We start from the raw sequence: 17907 nt of genomic DNA, 5'->3' as shown, positions 1-17907 counted from the left end.
AGTTCCCTCTTGCTTTCAAAGCTGTCAAAATTACCTTGAGTGATTCATATTCCAGTTCAGCACCCCTAATTTGAGGTCTTTCTTCTTCCTAGGAGAAAATGAAATAAAACAATCTTTTCTTTGCTCTTTAATCATAATTCTTGGTATGTTTACTTATCCTGAAGGGCATAGTTCGGTATTTATCAAGAATTCTATACCAATCTCTATGACTGGTGTTTGGTGACTAATTTGGGGGGAGGGGGTAACTGTATTCCTTTTAAACCTTTCTCTAAAAGGAGATGACAGACATCCAGGTAAGCATCCAAACGTATTGAGTTTACTCTGCTTGTTTGGATGGGCAATGTTGACATTGGTCAACCAACGGTGAGTACCTTAGCCTTGCTTCGGAGCACTTGCTCCTCCTTTCGGTCCAGTTCATCTTGCATGGCTTGCTTTTCCAGCTCCAATTCAGTTACCCTCTTCTGGAGCTTGAGGAACAAGGACATATCCAGAGGTGCCTTCTTCTCACTTGGTTCCTATACCACAAAACATGTCATCATCAGTGAGGATCAAGAGAAAAGTTGTTGAAAGGAAAAAGGAAAATAGAAACTGTATCAGCCAGCTAAAACATATCTTTCAATATGCCCAAGAGAAACTGCTTCCTAAACTCAGGTATACATAACAGAAATCAATGGAATAATAAAGGTGTACAATTCAGCAGCATTTCTTAAGTGCTTACTATTTACAAAGCACTGGGCTAGCACAGTGGTAAAGAAACAGTTTAGATAAGAGAGTTTCTGCCCCTCCAGGAGTTTATAGTCTACTGAAGGAATAAAAGAACAATACAGGTCAGGGAAAACTTCACGGGGGGAGCGGCCTTTGAGGTGCGCTCTAAAGTATGAGTACAACTAAGATAAGAGAAGGAAAAAGCTAACAAGGAACAATGTATCTTGGGGCCATCAAATATTTTCTTTCCTTATTCTTGTTTTTTGTTGTTTTTGGTTTTTAAGATCTTTTCCCTTAATGTAGAAGGGAAATGATTTAATGGGGTGTGGAGAGGGGAGATATATATATCTATATATATCTATATATGTATATATATATGTAGTATATACATATATATATGTATATACATATATATAAAATATGTATATATAAAAGTAAAATTTTCTTTAAATATTTTATATAAATTTACTTTCCTACTAAAAACAAAACAAGAAACACTAAAGGTAACTATTTAGATCAAATGACCAAAGTGATCCAGTAAGCCCCAGCTTTTTAACAACTCTACTCTTTGGGTATCTAGGTATAAGTCATGGAAAACCACAATCTGAAGAATTAAAGTTAAGGGTCCCCCAAAGAGCAATGGAGGGGTATACAGTGGATGTGAGTAGGTTGCAACATGCTATCAATTAAGAATTTTTATTCTTAGCTAAACTTTATATAGGACTTTAAGATTTGCAATGCACTCTACAAACTTTGTCTCATTTCATCTCACAGTGACTCTGGAAGGTAGGTGCCATTACTATCCCCATTTTACATATGAGGAAAATGAGGTAGACAAAGGTTAGGAGACTTGCCCAGAGTATCGTGGCTAGTAAGTGTCCAAGGGAGGAAATGAACTTGGGTCTTCCTTCCAGAAATCTATCTACTGTTCCACCTAGCTGCTTTAGCAATATGGCAAAAAAAAAAAACCAGAAAGAAAGAAAGAAAAGTAATCAGAGAAATGCCTGACCAGAAAAGAAAGTGGACCAACTGAGTGGCAATTGGATGTTGACAGTCCATGTGCTCCACTGAAATCCACATAAAGAGCTCTGGACAGGAAAGTCTTGAGTCAAGCACAGGGCATTTTCAGACAAGGTGTCATTTACTCACAAGTAACCATGCCTCTAGCTTTTCCTAAGTCCTTCTTGCTCAGTCCAAACTGGACAAGTAAGAGAGGCAGGGTTTGGGGTCATGGAAGCTAGAATTATACACAAATCCCTGATGTCAGTTAATCTTAAAAAGCCTTTTTATAATACAGATAATTCTTTTGGGATAAAAATAATTAATTCTGATTCAACTGTTTCATGAGTTTGGGTCATCATTTACCATCCTAGGTTTTCTTTCTATCCATCCACAATAATGAGTCTGTTCAACTATAAACTCCAGAGAGCCCTTGATGTTTCCCCCTCTCTTCCCCCCCACCCCCCGTAACATAACTTACTCTTTACAGTCTTTATGGGGAATGACACAACTTCATGGACATGACACAAGCTTAGCATTATGCTTATTTACAAGGACTGCCATCATCCATTCTAGGCCAAGGAATTAACCACTTCTGAAGGCCCATTTTACAGAAAAAAATTATTTGTTTTAAAGAGACTTTTTTCTCTATTTTGAACAAAATGACATAATAGGAACATTTTGCTTCTAGGTAAAACTAACAGAAGAAAGGAAAAAGCTGTTCAGCTCTTTTTGAAAGTATTTCTGGAACTAATCTCTTTCTGACTGAAGTTTCTCTGAATCAAATATAAAAATAGAAGAACTGAACTGAAATTATCTTTTCTAATAGTTTATCTAAAAAGGGGCAGGGCTGATATTGGAACAGTCCAATACAGAATTTAATGAAGTTCTAGGGTTACTGCAAAAGGTTCTCTTGGTTTCATTTCTCATGATGCAAAACACAAAAATGAAAGCAAAAATTTCCAAATATTTTTCTACGCATTACTATAGAACAAACTTATATTTTTAACAAGTAGTATCAATCAAGCTCAATGGTTTTTGTTAGCCTAATTTTTTTTTTATTAGCCAAGTAACTAGAGCAGTACTTAAGCACAAGCAGCTCAACCCTCTGTATTAAGGAAGTGATTTCAAGATTTGCAATTCCATTTGCAAATGGTATATAATTTATCTGTGCTTGGTACAGACCCCTGACAGGCTAAATTTTTTTTCAGATACAAAATCTGAACATGAATGGGGAGTTATAAATAAGGCAGTCAAGCATCAATAAACTTAATAAACAAGCATTTGCTGAGTGCCTACAATGTGCCAGGCACCGGGGCAAGTGCTGAGATACAAAGAAAGGTAAAAGATAGTCTCTGCTCCCTAAGAGTTCATTGTCTAATAGGGAGAAAGGATTTTTCTTTTAAATTATGTACAAACAAGAATCAAAATATGTATTACTTTTGGTATAGTAGAAAGAGTACTGAACTTGTGATCAGAAGACCCAAGTTCAAGTCTAACTGATATATTTATAAATCCTTTAGCTTTCTGGGTCTCAGTTTCATCTTTTGCAAAATGAGGAGAATATTATTTGTACTACCTACCTCACAAGGAAGTAATTTGTAAACCTTGTAATACAATTTCCATTAGTGTGCAGTACTATTATTGAAGTATCATCAATACACTAATTCATTAAGTGATGCAATAATTATGCAAGGAATCTTAGTTCAGCAATAAAAATTGTCATGTGAGCAAAAAGAGCAGTCACATGTTACTCTTCACTGGAAAAGTAGGAGCAATGCTATAAAACTCACCTCCAACCTCAATGGAATGTCTTCATTCTCTGTAATTTCAGAGCTAAATGTATATTCAGATTCATTGCTGCTGTGGGTAGAGTCAGTTCTTCTGTGTTCAGGCTTAGGTACGTGCTGAAATGCAATGTCAATAAGAAATGAATGATAGAAACTCCTTCCATGTTTATTTGATGATAATCCCACCCAGACTTCCTTCTAGACTAGTGCTGGAGTAGCTAGGTAGTACAATGGTAAGAGCATTGGGCCTGGAGTCAGTCCGAGTTCATATTTGGCCTTACACGCTTACTAGCTGTGTGATCCTGGACAAGTCACCCAATCTCTGTTTGCTCAATTTCCTTACCTTAAATTGGGGATAATAATAGCAACCACCTCCCAGGTTTGTTGTAAGGATTAAATGATAATATTTGTAAAGTGCTTAGTACTGTGCCTGGCACAAAATAGGTACTATACAGATATCAGCTATTTACTATTATTATTATTATTATTATTATTCTCAACTGATTTGCTACAAGATTCATTTTTTTCAGACTTACATGTTCTCCAAACTCCTCAAGGTGAAAATACCTTTCCTTCTACTGTAGTGAAAGCTCCTCAAAAAATAAACAAGCAAAACCAGAATGGCAAGCCAGGAACAGAATACCCTAGTGAAAAATGCTTGTACTTACTAGCTACGTTGTCCAAACTTATAAAAAGTAGTTAGTGGATGACCATGTTGGATGAGTAATATAGCATAAAGTCTGAATATAGATGTTTGGTGTTGCAATCAAATGAGATTTACACAAAGTAAATCTGACACATTTAATTATATGCATGATTGTTACTTCATTGTATAATGGACTGGACATGAATGGTAAGTGGTTCACATAAATGAATTTAACTTGTAATTACAACTAAGAATGTCTGGTGTCAGCCAGAGGAAAGAAGGAGAGAAGCTGCTGCTCTGAGGTTCCTCTGAAGGTTAGGCTTGGATCTATACCACAATCAATCAATAGACATCTGTTAAATGCCTACTATGAACTAGGCACTGGATGAAGTATCCCCAAAGAGCCTAATCTGGCTAGACCTCCCTCCCCACTTTTCCAAGAGGGAGCACCCATGGCCCACATATTCAAGAAACTGGTAAGGGGAAAATATTTCTTCCTCCTTCAGGAGGGGTCCAGGTGGGAACAAGAGAGACTGGGCTGAGGGAAAGAATGAGACAAAAAAGAAGGATGGCAACGTGTTGTGTTAGAAAGAACACTTGACTGGGAATCGGGATTCTTTGCTAGTCTTGCCCCTGACACTAAGTACAATGTCATCTTAATCAAGTTACCTCACCTCTCCAGGTCTTGATTTGACCTGCAAAGTAGAGTTTGAACATGGTGATGTTTCTGCAGTCTTATGACTTCTGAACTTGAGCTTCTCTTCTCTTCTTATCATTTCATCCTCCCACCCTTCCCCAATCTCTCACTCCTCCTGAATTCCTTCTTAGCCTGCATCGTGATCTCCAGTCTCTTAACCACTCCCTGTTCCTTCAGTTCACCATTACTATTCTGACTTCACTCTCCCCCCCTTTACAATCCTGACCATTTGGTCATCTTCATCAATGTACTGTCCTCTACTTTTGAATACCTTGTTTGCTATCTTTTTGCTGCTTCTGTCCTGAAATCTCCAGCTCTGGTTCACTCCAACTACCTGCCTTTTCTGCTCCTAGTCCTGAACACTGCTCAAGAAAGTCACAAAACTATGCTGACTGGGATCACCACAAAGTTATACGATCAACCTTACCCAGGTCCCCACCCATTATACAGGGCTCTTTCTGATTAATTCCCTACTATATTCTCCACAGTAGCTGTTCCTTCAAGGCCTAGCTCAGGGACCATCTCCTCCATGATGCCTCCCCCTTATTCCTTCAGCAGAAAGTGATCACTACCCTCCTCTAAGAGTGCTTTGTCTAGATCATTCCTTTGCTCCTATCATACTTAACCTTGTATCATACATATTTGTTGTATATGTCATATTCCTCCCACCCTATCAGATTTCTTAAGCTCTTTGAAGACTTTTTATTGTCACTTTTCATTTTTGTATCCCTGTTGATGAATATCGTGCATTATACAACGGTAAGCCATTAGCAGCTGACTGAATTGAAATGAGTGCATGGAAATTGCACAAAGAAGGAACAGTGTGAGATATTAGTTATGCATACCACTTACAGAGCCTGTTAAGAAGGATGGACTACTTGGAGCATTAAAATGTAGACCAAGTGAGATCATATTAATCTCAACTTTGCAAATCTCAAAGTGCTTTATTGTTATCTATTATTATTAATAAAAGAAGGAATTGCTATTAATATCTTAACAGCAACAAATGATAAGATAGCAACTCTCTTCAAAAAAGTGTTCTTTGTAGAAGGAAGTGATATTTATAAGGAAATGGGCAGTTTGCTTCTTCCACTGTCCACTGCTCTAGGCTAGGTGTGTGCATATTATAGTCTAGGAAGGAGGTCAAGCTCATATGATGCTGTACAGACTCCGCTGCCTATTTCCTTTTTTAATAACACTAGTCCAAGCAGAGCAGAAAATAGAATGATCCTTATCAGTAGGTAAGGCACATACAGTTATTCATGAGCTCCTTGAATGGCAATTACTGATTGTCAACCTGATTTCCATCAGAGTCATTACCTTACCAGCACCTTCTTTGAAGCATGTGCTCAGTGAGCAGCTGTGTACGGAGAATGCTTCCTGGACCCATGTGAGAAGCTGTTCTGCCTCTCTTTTTCATTTTCACCACAGTGTGACCCTTCATCTCTCCCTCATATTTTAAGGACTTTGGTTAGGAAAATGTTAAGCATCTATCTTCCTCCCCAGTGTAGGAGGCACTATAGGCAATTCTATCTTCATTTGTATATGAATATAAATCCTGTCCCTTCAGACAGCAGGAGAGCTAGGACACTCTGTTCTCTCTGATGGTGGACAGAGGTCAGGATATGATATATTCCCAATTTCTTCTTCCCTATTATATTCTAGCTTAGGATCATTAATAGGGCTGTTTAAATAACCAATCCCATAGACTCAGTAAGAACTTGAGGCCACAGGCATTAACTACAAAGTATACTTTAATACAAGTGTGTGAATAATATATATGTAAAAATCATGTGAAGAGAGCCATTTCTGCAACTAAAAACGTGGTCAGGTTTTCTTGTAGAGGTTGATTTGAACAATTAAATTTATAAAATGTGCCCAGCAAGGATGGAAGTGAATCCATGAAACAAAGTCAATCTGTATTCAATTCTATTCAACTGAATATCAATATCGCAGCTTCTCCAAGTAACTTACCACCATTATGGTCATCTCTTCCTTGAGATCATCGTACCGCTCCTCTAGACGACTGAATTCATTCAGAAGGTTCTGGTACCTCAACCTTTCATCATTTAGATCAAGTTCTAACTGTTTTGTTTCCTCTATTAACTTCTTCTCCATGGTCTCTGACAAGTAAAATACAAGGAAAAGCTTAGAAAAGATAGATCGTTAGCATATACCAAAGAATCCAACTTAATCCAAAAAGCATTTATTTATTAAGTTAGGCTCTGGGGCTTCAATAACACAACAAAAAATAACTCCTGTCCTCCAGGAACTTACATTCTACTTGGAGGTGGGTGAAAAGAATGTCACATGCAGACAAATAGGTGAATGTGTGTGTGTGTGTACACATTCTGTTCCCCAAATCACCCTTGATTGTATGATATCTAGGAAGAGCATGAAGAGACCACTAACAACTCAAAGGCTTCCTACTGAAGATGGAACACTGAGCTTAGCCTTGAAGGAAGCTAGGGCTTGGCTTCTTAACAGGTAAGAAATGGGGAATGGCAGTCACATGCTAACGCATATTGATGGGAGCTATAGTGTTGAATTTAGGGAAAAAGCAGGTAGACCAGTTTCTCTGAAGTGGAAGTTAAATGAGGTAATCCTGGAAAAGCAGCCTTGGATTCTGATTGTGATGGGCTTTAAATCCTAAGCCAAGGAGGCTGGAGAGAATAGGGAACCACTGAAGGTTCTTGAACAGGAGAATGACATGATCAGACTTGCGTTTTAGGAAAATTATCTTGGCAGCTGTGTAAAGGATAAATTAGGGAGGAGGAAGACTAGAAACAAGAATTAATTAGGAAGCTGCGGTGATGATGAAAATCTGAAGTAGGTGGTTATGGGATGAATAGAAGGAAGGAGATAGATGCAAGAAATATTGTAGAAGTAAAATGGATAAGTCTCAGTGACTGGGAGGTGTATATACGTACAGATACCTATTTCTTCTTTTCTAAAAGAGAAAAGCAATTCCATTATTAAAGATACTTATTAAATCTAAAAGATAAAGGCATCTTTGATACTCTAACATCTTTGAATACTCTAACAAACATAGAGTAAAAAAAATATCAGTATGATAAAAGAGAAACAAAATAATTTCATTTCATGAATGAAAAGATATCAATAACTTCACACTCCAGTGTGAAGTATGATAAATATAAAATTCCTGATAAAGTCTTTTTCTTACTGTTTTTATGTAATGCCTAAAGAGTAATAATCTCATTATGGCATTTGTCTTTCTAAAAATCTATTCTAATGCTGGTTAAAATACTCTTAAAAAGGGGGAATGTTTCTTAGATCTTTCTTGAAGTCTTTTTATGTCACTAATACTCAGTAGAGTTGATTTAACCTCAATTTAATAGTCTTCACCTCTGACAGTAGCTCTCCCGTACTCTTACCTTCCTATTATTTTCCCATTCCTGACCTCTGGATAACCCCTTACTCTTCACTTCTTAAACTCCTTTTCTTGAATTGCTGAATGTATGGGAGAAAATTGCAGAACCAACAAGTTCTGGCTGGAGTAGAGGAAAAGATATCAATTCCTTTGTTCATACCTCAAATTAGCCATTTGATACTTTCATCTCTCTAAACTTCTATTTTCTCTCAACTCCTGGGCCATGATTTTCTCTCCCAGATCACTTTTTGACAGCTTTGTCAGCCCACCCAGAGCAAGGGCCACACCTTTTATGTATAACACTTGAGGGACACATTTCCGGTTTGGTGACTGCTTCACCTGGGCCACAACTTGTATGCAGGCCTCAGCATGCTTCACTTTACTCCCTAGTCTTTGGCAATCTCTATAGCAGGTCTGCACATTATATGGCCTGTGAGCTGCTTGTAACCCACCAAAGGATTTTGGGCAGTCCACAAAAAATGTAGAGGACATAAAAGAAAGTATAGATGTAACGAGTGCTTTTGTCCATGCATGGCTTAACCCGCCTTGCACTAGTCACTATTGTGCCTGTCATGTAACTTGGCAGGTGGGTTACCACTATTCACTCCCTCCTGTTTGCCACATGATCGGTGGCAACCAACCATTGTCGGTCTGTCTCTAGTTTGACAGAAGTGATTTCATGATAAATAAAAATCTTAAGTAATAAGTGCAATTAATTGATATTAATTGAAATTTTCCTCTTTTAAATATGATTTACTTGCAAAATAGTTTAATCATTAATTATGCCTTTACTTGGAAAGTGAGCCATTAAAAATCTATCATCTGTGGCCCGAAGAAGTTCAACCTATTTTAATTTTGGCCACTACCTAATGCCAAGTTGTGCAGGTCTTCTCTTGCCACCGTGCACGTACCTTCTCCTACTCCCTACGCTACCTCCATCCTCACTTCCCCAGTTCTGGAACCAAGATCAAATCAACCCTGGCCATCACTCCCCAACACAGACTGGCTCTCCATTTAGAATGCGGACTCCTTGAAGACAAAGATTGACTTTTCTTTTGTATTTGTACTCCCAGGGCTTAGCACAGTGCTGACACATAATAAGCCCTAATAAATGCTTTTTCATTCATTCATTAAAACCCAACAACTTTGTGTCATACTTCATGTGCTAAGTATATAAAACATCAGGCATACATTTCCCCAACTCTTATTCTGATTTCACACCTGTCTGCAGTTATCCTTTCCCCCTTTTTTTCCCCAATAATTCTAGAGACATTCCTCCTTTTGTAGCCCTTTAACTTGTGCTCTGCATCTTATCCTCAAATGGTTCATAAAGAATTTTGCTTTTATATTCATCCCCACTTTTTCTAGTATATTTAATTTCTTCCCTAAACTGCCTCCACTATGGTCAGGGATTGGCTGGTTGGACCATCTGAATAGAGTAGACTATTCAAATGGTCCAACCAGCCAATCCCTGACCATAGCGACTCTCCCAAATAGGTGGTTAGAACATAGGTTCTATTTCATTTCTGTCTTTCATGGCTAAATTCCTCAACAGACAGTTTCCACTCATTGCACCTACTTTCTCCTTAACCCAATAAAATTAGGTTTCCTTTCTCATCACTCCACTAACACTCTTCTAAGGGTAAGGTACTGAATGCAATCTCTGTCTTTACCTGTCTTGATATTTTCATTACATATTATGCACTTTACCAGTTCTTTTTAAAACTCTTCTCTCTTGACTTTATTTTTTCAGACATCTATTTCCCCCACCTCTCACTTTTTTCTGCTCCTCTTCTTAGTCCAAGGTTCAGGCTGAGCTGCTTTCTCTTAAACCCCATTAGGAAGTGGCAGTTATATATCACTCCACAACCTGAATTCTGACAACCTTCAAGCCTACATCTTCAGCCTTAATTTCTTACCCTTTCACTTGTCAACTACACTACACTTAAATACCTATCCTCTTTAATGTTTGAAAGTTAACATATTGAAAATTTGTCTTATCTTTCCTGAAAATAGATACATTTTCTCAATTCCCCTATCATTAATGGAACTATTATTTTTTTGATGTTTGAACTCAAAATTTTACATACATTTTTTATTCCCTTCTCTCTTCCACCCACCAAATCTAATGAATTATTAAGGTTCACTGATTTTCTCTATATCTCTTCCACTTCTATAATTGCTACCTTATTGCAAAGGCTTGCATCTCTTCCTATCTACATTATGTTGACATGCTTCTTATGGCAATACTCATGAAAGGCATATAGAAGCTATAATAATGGTCTTATGGGGCTTATATGGAGACTGAATTGATTCCAAATGGGTGTATGGGAGCAGGTGGGAAGGATAGCAGAAATGATCTTCTAAAGGAGGTAGTTAAATGTCTCTGAAGACCCCACTGTTTTCCTCCTCAAGGAGGGAAAATCCTACTTAGCAGATCATAGCCCTGAGGAATAAACCCCCCCAAGGGCAAGGAACATGAAGTCACACGGCATGAATCGACACTTCAGGGACTAAATTCTAATCAAATCGAAGTACAATAAAAAGAAACTATGCCCTGCCAAACTATACAAGGTCAGTCTGTAATTCTCAGGCTATAATCTGGCAGAACACAATCCACAGAGCATCCTCCACAGAATGTCTCTCCCTCCCTTCTACAGTAAGACTTTCTGGTTATCTAAAATGATATTTAACTGCTACATAATGACTTTTGCACAGCTACATAACTTACTTATATGAAAAAGAAATAAATGTTTACAAGGCCAAGCAGAGACAGATATACTAGAAAAAAGAATTTTTAATATATCCCCTATCATGGGAAAGTATGGAATATCAAAGAGTTGTAACTGGTAATTTGTGGGGGGAGAAAGTAAAGTGAATGAAAGTAGATAGATTTTTTTTCTGATTTGGAAAAGAACTCAAAGGATAAATGCTCATTCTCTCTCTACTGGAGGTGCATACAGTTTATCCTAGAGGAGGCATTCTCTCATTCTCATATTCTCTCTCTCTATCTCTCTCTCTCTCTCTCTCTCTCTCCTTTTCCTTTCCAAAGGCCTTGAAGAGTTTCCACCTACCCTGTCAGTTTCTTTTGCAAGCACTCAAAGAGAAAATGGGGGGGAGGCAGAAATGTAGAATTCATGCCCTTCCTCCTCTAATATTCTCCTTGTTCACCTCCCTTTTTCTAAGTGTTATATCTACCTGGATATGATATGTAAAAATGTGAGAGGCTATTAAAATTAAGTTCCTCATGGAAGATACTTAAATTATTGAATGAATTACCATTCTGATGGACAACGAGTTACATATTTGCATTTCTCTTTGTCCTACATGACAGGAATATATCCCTTTGTCACCTCAGCCTCTAAGATTCCTTAGCTTCTTTCAAGGTTCAGGTCAAGTGCCCACTCTTAGAGGAAGCCCTCCTGATTCCCCTGGCTATTCACGTTCTCTTCCTCTCCCCAGTAGACAAGATTTCCTGAAATCATAGATCCTTTTTTTTTCTGTCTTTGTATCTTTGCTACTCAGCACAGTACCTTGTACATCCTAGGCACTTAATAAATGTTATTGCTATTATTGAGCTAAAAATTTTCCCCAAACTAATCAATGAATATTTTCATTTTTTTATGCTTAACAGATGAGGCAGCATTGCACAGTAGATAAAGAGGAAGATAGAAATTCTATTGACCAGAGGTGAAAAGGGAAGCATATTCCAGACAGAGGGATTCACTTGTGCAAAAGAAGCTATTGTTTCACTAGAACCAGCAAATTTTCAGGGAAGCAGCAAGGCACAGTAGATTGAAAGTTGGCCTCAGAGTCAGAAGACCAAGAATCAAGTACTGCCTGGATCCTGGCTAAGTCAATTAACCTCTTAGTGATCTAGACAATTCTCTAACACTCTTAAGTTGCAGAGAAGGTGATGCCTTGCATTGGTAGCACAAATTTCCTTACTGGGGAGTTCCTATATCATTAAAATCACAGTTCCAATCCCCACCCTTAATAAATGGACACTTTTGTTGATGACGATTGTTGCTGTTTACACTTCTACTTTCAAAGAAAGACCTCTGAGAATCTAAGTTGTTCATTAATGTCTGCCAAAATGCACGAGTGCCCAAGCTAAAAGACTCTTGTGAAATGTGTCAAAGAAATATTTCCATGAAAAAAGCATCACTAACAGTTCTGGTAGAGAATGCTGGCATAGATTTTTAAAAGAGTAGCCCTGTTACCAATCATTGCAACATTTCAATGGTTTACTTTGCCTCCAATTTTTCCCCTATTCTAATCTATCCCATAAGTAGCTACTAGAATTATCTTCCTTATTAAGTTAAAGCCCTACTCAAAAATCTACAGTGGCTTCCAACTAAGAAGAAAAAGGTTAAATAATTTGGTGCTTGGCTGATTCTAGGGGATCTTCACATTGTGCATGTCACATAGAAGTTTCTCAATATGAGTTTAGCAAATGAACGAAATATTCACTTCAATAAACACTTATCAAGTACCTACTTTATACAAAGCCATTGTGCTATGCTCTGAGTTCAAGCCTCAAGGATCTTACATTCTACTAAATATACACTTGTTTGGTAGGATGCTCATTAGGTTGTACAAGACACCCTTAAGCCCTTCTCCCTTTCCTGCTAGAGTTATTATAGAGTTCTTTTGTATTGATTCTATATAAGGGAGGAAGTAAGCTTACTTGAGGCTTGAACTCAGAGCATAGCACAATGACTTTGTATAAAGTAGGTACTTATTAAGTGTTTATTGAAGTGAATATTTCGTTCATTTGCTAAACTCATATTGAGAAACTTCTATGTGACATGCACAATGTGAAGATCCCCTAGAATCAGCCAAGCACCAAATTATTTAACCTTTTTCTTCTTAGTTGGAAACCACTGAAGATTTTTATTTTTGATAGCTTATGTTGACTTCTCTCTTCTGGCAATTTTGAGAGTGCAAGAGAAATACAACAATCATGGCATTGGTAATAATCTCTGAGAAAAAAAGTGTTGGTTGATGCATAAATAACCACGTCAGAAAAATAAAACGCAGACAACTTTTATATGACTTATTTTTACAGTAATATAAACAAAGTTGATTAAAAAAATAAGCAAAGTTTGATATGGCACCTGGCAGGTTAGGAGTGAGCAAGGTTGAGACATCTTTATTTTAAAGAGAATTACAAACTTCAAAATCAACTAACCTGTTATCTCTTTGGCCTGCTCAGAAATGAGATGGTTGAGTGTCTCTTTTTCCTTTTTCAGCAATGTGTTTTCTTCCTTCAGATTTGATACCAGCTGTAAAATAAAATTATTAATGTTAACTGTTTAAAATGTCTATATCATCATGACAAATACAAATATACTGGAATCAAAATTCAACAAGTTTATCCTTGAAGTAAAGTGGACTCTTCATCTTAATCCTTTCCTCAAAGTCAAGAATTCCCAGAGTATAAACTTTAGTTATGAAGAGTCATGTTTTTAATGAATGGACAGAGAATACTGATAAGGTCTTAGAGGGAGTGACTATAAACTGTTATACTTTATATACACTGAAATCAATTTCGATATATTTACCAAGTTTAGTTGGCAGTTGGTGTTCAATGTTAATTGTTTAATAAAACTTAAAAAACAAAACAGAGATTTTTGTCTCATACAACTCAGCAAAGTAGGAAGAGATCAAGGATAATTGTCTATGTTACTAAAGACCCCTCATGATCTGGAAAGTTGACATTTTGAAACAATACTTGTGCCATATCAAAATCTACAAGCATATCCAAAAGAAGTTTCTTTTGGAAACTTCTGTTTGGAAACAAATAGAAATTCTTTCTGATAGTTTACAGTGCTCCTTCCCTACTTTTCACAAAGATGCAAAAGGCTCCCTATTCTTAAAACAAAAACAAAGGAACTCACAGAGCCTATAATCCCCACTCATTATCATTCTAGAAAGTCAACTCCTAACCGAGCCTCCACTTCCTCTCCTCTTACTCTTTTTTAAATGATCTGCAACCTTGTTTCTGTCAACACTGCTCAGCTGAAGCAGCCTTCTGCTAAGTCAACAATGATCTCCAAATTTCCAGTTCTAATGGCTTCTTCTCATCTCACTCTTCTTGAACTCTCTATAGCATTTGACACAGCTGATCACTTCCTTATTCTCTTTTCTCTGAGTTTACATGACTGTTTTCTCTTGGTTCCTCTCTCCTACCTGTCTCAGTTTCTTTGCTGTATTTTTACCCAGGTCATGTCCACTAGGTGTTGGTGTATCTCAAGGCTCCGTCCTATGCCCTCTTCTCTTCTCCCTCTGTGTTATCTTGGTGATCTCATCAGATCTATATATTGAGCCCTATTCTCCTGAATTCCTGTCCCATCTCATACCCAACTGCCTTTTGGACATCTCAAACTGAGTATCCTGCAGGCATCTAAAGCCCACTCTGTCTAAAACAGAACTCATTATCCTCCATAAACCATCCCCTCTCCCCAAATTTCCTATTACTGTTTAAGATACCACCAGATTCATGAAGATAACCCAGATTCATAACTTCAGTGTCATTCTCAACTCCTCTCTTTCTCTAGCTTACTCCATATATCCAATAGTTTGCCAACTCTTGTCATTTTTACCTTTACAACATTTCTTGTATACATACCTTTTTCTCCCCTCACACAGCCACCTAATTCAGGACCCATCACCTGGACCACTGTAATAGCCTTCTAACAGCTCTCCTTGCCTCAAGTCTCTCCTTAATCTAATCCATCTTTACCTCAACATCATTCCCCACTGACCTATTCATTTGCTCCAGTATTAAAGGATAAAGTGACTGTTATTATTGATGATATTGATGATAGCAATCCCTCTACTTGTGCCCTCAGTCCTAAACCCTCCTATAGAAGCTCACCACTTTGATTGTCCTCACTCTCCCTTATTTTAACCTCTTCTTATCTACTAGTCCCTTTCCCTGCTGCTTAAAAATTACCCGTATCTCCCTTAAAAACTTAAAAATCTTAAAAAAAAAAAAGCTTCCACTTGACCCTACCATCCCTTTAAGGTATCATTCTATAATTTTCTTCCCTTTCACATCCAAATTCTTAGGGGTAAAAATTCCATACTGTCTCTACTTTCTCACCTCCCAATCATTTCCCAACCCCTTGTAATCTGGCTTCTATTCCCACTGTTAGACTGAGACTGCTCTTCCAAGGTAACCAATGATTTCCTTAATGCTAAATCTAATGGCCTTTTCTCAGTCCTCATCCTTCTTGACCCCTCTGGCATTGTTGCTCACTCACTTCTGGATACCTTCACCTTTCTGGGTTTCTTGTGACAATGCTCAATTGTGCATCTCTTTCTACCTGACTGATCTGACTGATCCTTCTGCTTCCTTTGCAGATTCATCATCCTTATCTTGCCCCTAAGTGTTAGTGTGTTCTAGTGCTCTATCTTTGTCTCTATTCTTCTGCATCATCTTTTGATGATTCGATCAGTTCCCATGGATTCAATCATCATTTCTATGCAGATGACTCTTAACTATACATATCAAGCCCTCACCTTTCTTTTGAGCTATAATCCCTCATCTCCAATTATCTTCTGGAGAGCTCTACCTCTGCATTCTCAAACACAGCAGGTGCAATACAAACTCATCTTTTCCCCTGTACTCACCTCTCCTTCTATTCTCTCTATAGCTGTCCAGGGCACACCATTCTTACCTAGTTTGCACACCCAGTTGCCAAGGCTTTTTGATTCTACCTCTCCAACGTGTCTTAAATCAGTCCCTTTCTCTCCACTTAGACCTAAACCTCCTCAGTATTACCTCTCATCTGGACAAATACAACAGCATCCTAATTGGTCTCCTTTCATCTTTGTCTCTCACTTCTCCAATTCATCCTCCAAAGACACCAAATTGATATTTCTATAGCACTGGTGCAACCAGGTCACACTTCTGCTCCAGAAGTTTCAGTGGCTCTCGACCATATCTAGGACAAAACACAAACTCTTGTGTTTGGCCTTCAAAACCTCCCACTATCTCAAGCCTTTTTCATATTCATAACATATGTGTGCCAATCAGACTTCTCATGACATAATATTCCGTCTCCCCCTTCAATGCCTTGGCACAAGCTGTCCCCCATGCCTGAAATGCACTCTCTCCTGACTTCTGCCTCTTAGAACCCCTAGATCGCTTCAAGGCTCAAGGTCACCTTTTTCAAGAAGTCTTTCCTGATTCCACTAGTTGCTGGAGTATCTTCTCCCCAAATAATTTTGAGTGTGTATACATAGATGTAACCCATACTTATTTTATACTTATTATAATACTCACATTTATTTCTCATTTATTTATGTGTGAACGTATTATATCCCCCTAGCAAAACATAAGTTCCTTACGCTACAAAATCTTCCATTTCTTTTATAAAGACTTTTGCTGATAATTTCTTAAATTGATTATTTAGGATGTTTTTTACATATCTATCAAGTAAAATAGATATCACATGTCTATAAGAGGCTACAAGTTGAATGACTGAATTGTGTAAGATACAGGAAACATAAATACATATTTTAAAGAATGGCATTCAGGAAGGAGATGAACTTACATATGTTAATATATGATTATCCTTCAAAGTAAAATTCTAAATATATTCCCACTTAATGAATTGGTTGACAGACATTAGCTGATGGTGCTTATTTTCAATAGACATAGGCAAAAAAGACTAGTATGTGTGTGTGATCTTTTCCATAATGCAGATATGAAGAGGGTTCTCCAGTATATGTCTTTAAACTACGGTTTGTAAAGTCTTTCCATATTTGAAATTTCGTACAAGTAATCCCACTGAAGTCTTAAGCAAAGATATATACTATTCTTTACTACAAAATGCCAGGTTGATGTATCTAGCTGCCCATGGATAGCTATGCCACACTATTTCAGTATATCCTCAAAATAGTTCATCTGCTCTCTCTGCCTAAAGCTATCCCATTTCATCTGTCCATACAGAATCTTCTTGGAGAATCTACTGTCATTCTCTCTACATACAGATACCTCGATAAACATTACTTCAATTATAGAGAATGTGAATGTTTCAGGAGCTCACTATCAGTTATTCTGTCAGATTAGGATCAACAGATGACAACCAAACTGTTCTAGCTGCTGGTATCAGCATTATAGGTGAAAGCACAACCACTTTTCTGAGTCATTTAAGAGCTCAGAATATATTACTTTGGTTTGGTCTGGAATGTAACACTGTGTTGGTTCTGTATTCTGTATACCCACCCTTGAAGGTCATGTCTGATATACTGATTGGACTTTTAATTAGAGAATGTAAATGTCTTGTTTCTGACTTATTGCTTATAGTGTTTGTAGACTGTTATGCTGCAAGAGTTTTTTTTTTTAAAGCATTGTCTTACATATGATTTCCTAGGTCCTTTGTGGCATACCTGAGCATAAATTTAGCAATAATGGATTTCTCTACCTTTGCAATAGGGCATAAGTCAGACAGGGTACATCCACTCTGATGAAGGTAAAACCTTACTTTCACCTATAATGCTGATTAATTTCACCTATTATGTTGACAAAATTTGCTTTGTAGCTTCCATACCCCAGGCCTAACAAATACTTTAGTCAGATCCATGAATGACACAGAAGTCTTGATTTTATTTGCTTAACTTTTCCTGTATTTACTATAAAGCAGATATTTGTGCTGTGTTGCAT

The 17907-nt window shown here is 37.5% G+C and overlaps 1 protein-coding gene across 4 annotated transcripts in view; it reads right to left on the bottom strand.

The window, feature by feature from the left end:
- Positions 1-17907, bottom strand: part of MYO5A (myosin VA) — a 220600-nt gene that overhangs the window by 45805 nt on the left and 156888 nt on the right. For all 4 annotated transcript variants that reach the window (XM_020980968.2, XM_020980986.2, XM_078151253.1 and 1 more), the window contains exons 23-27: positions 13423-13516; positions 6812-6960; positions 3498-3611; positions 372-515; positions 35-88 (exon numbers count right to left, since the gene is read on the bottom strand). In XM_020980968.2, the coding sequence (XP_020836627.1) occupies positions 35-88; positions 372-515; positions 3498-3611; positions 6812-6960; positions 13423-13516 (555 nt within the window). The remainder of the gene's footprint in view (positions 1-34; positions 89-371; positions 516-3497; positions 3612-6811; positions 6961-13422; positions 13517-17907) is intronic.

Source organism: Phascolarctos cinereus, unplaced genomic scaffold, assembly GCF_003287225.1.
Source record: "Phascolarctos cinereus isolate Bilbo 61053 unplaced genomic scaffold, phaCin_HiC Scaffold_3;HRSCAF=262, whole genome shotgun sequence".
Taxonomy (NCBI): domain Eukaryota; kingdom Metazoa; phylum Chordata; class Mammalia; order Diprotodontia; family Phascolarctidae; genus Phascolarctos; species Phascolarctos cinereus.
This window is presented reverse-complemented; position numbering and strand designations above follow the sequence as displayed.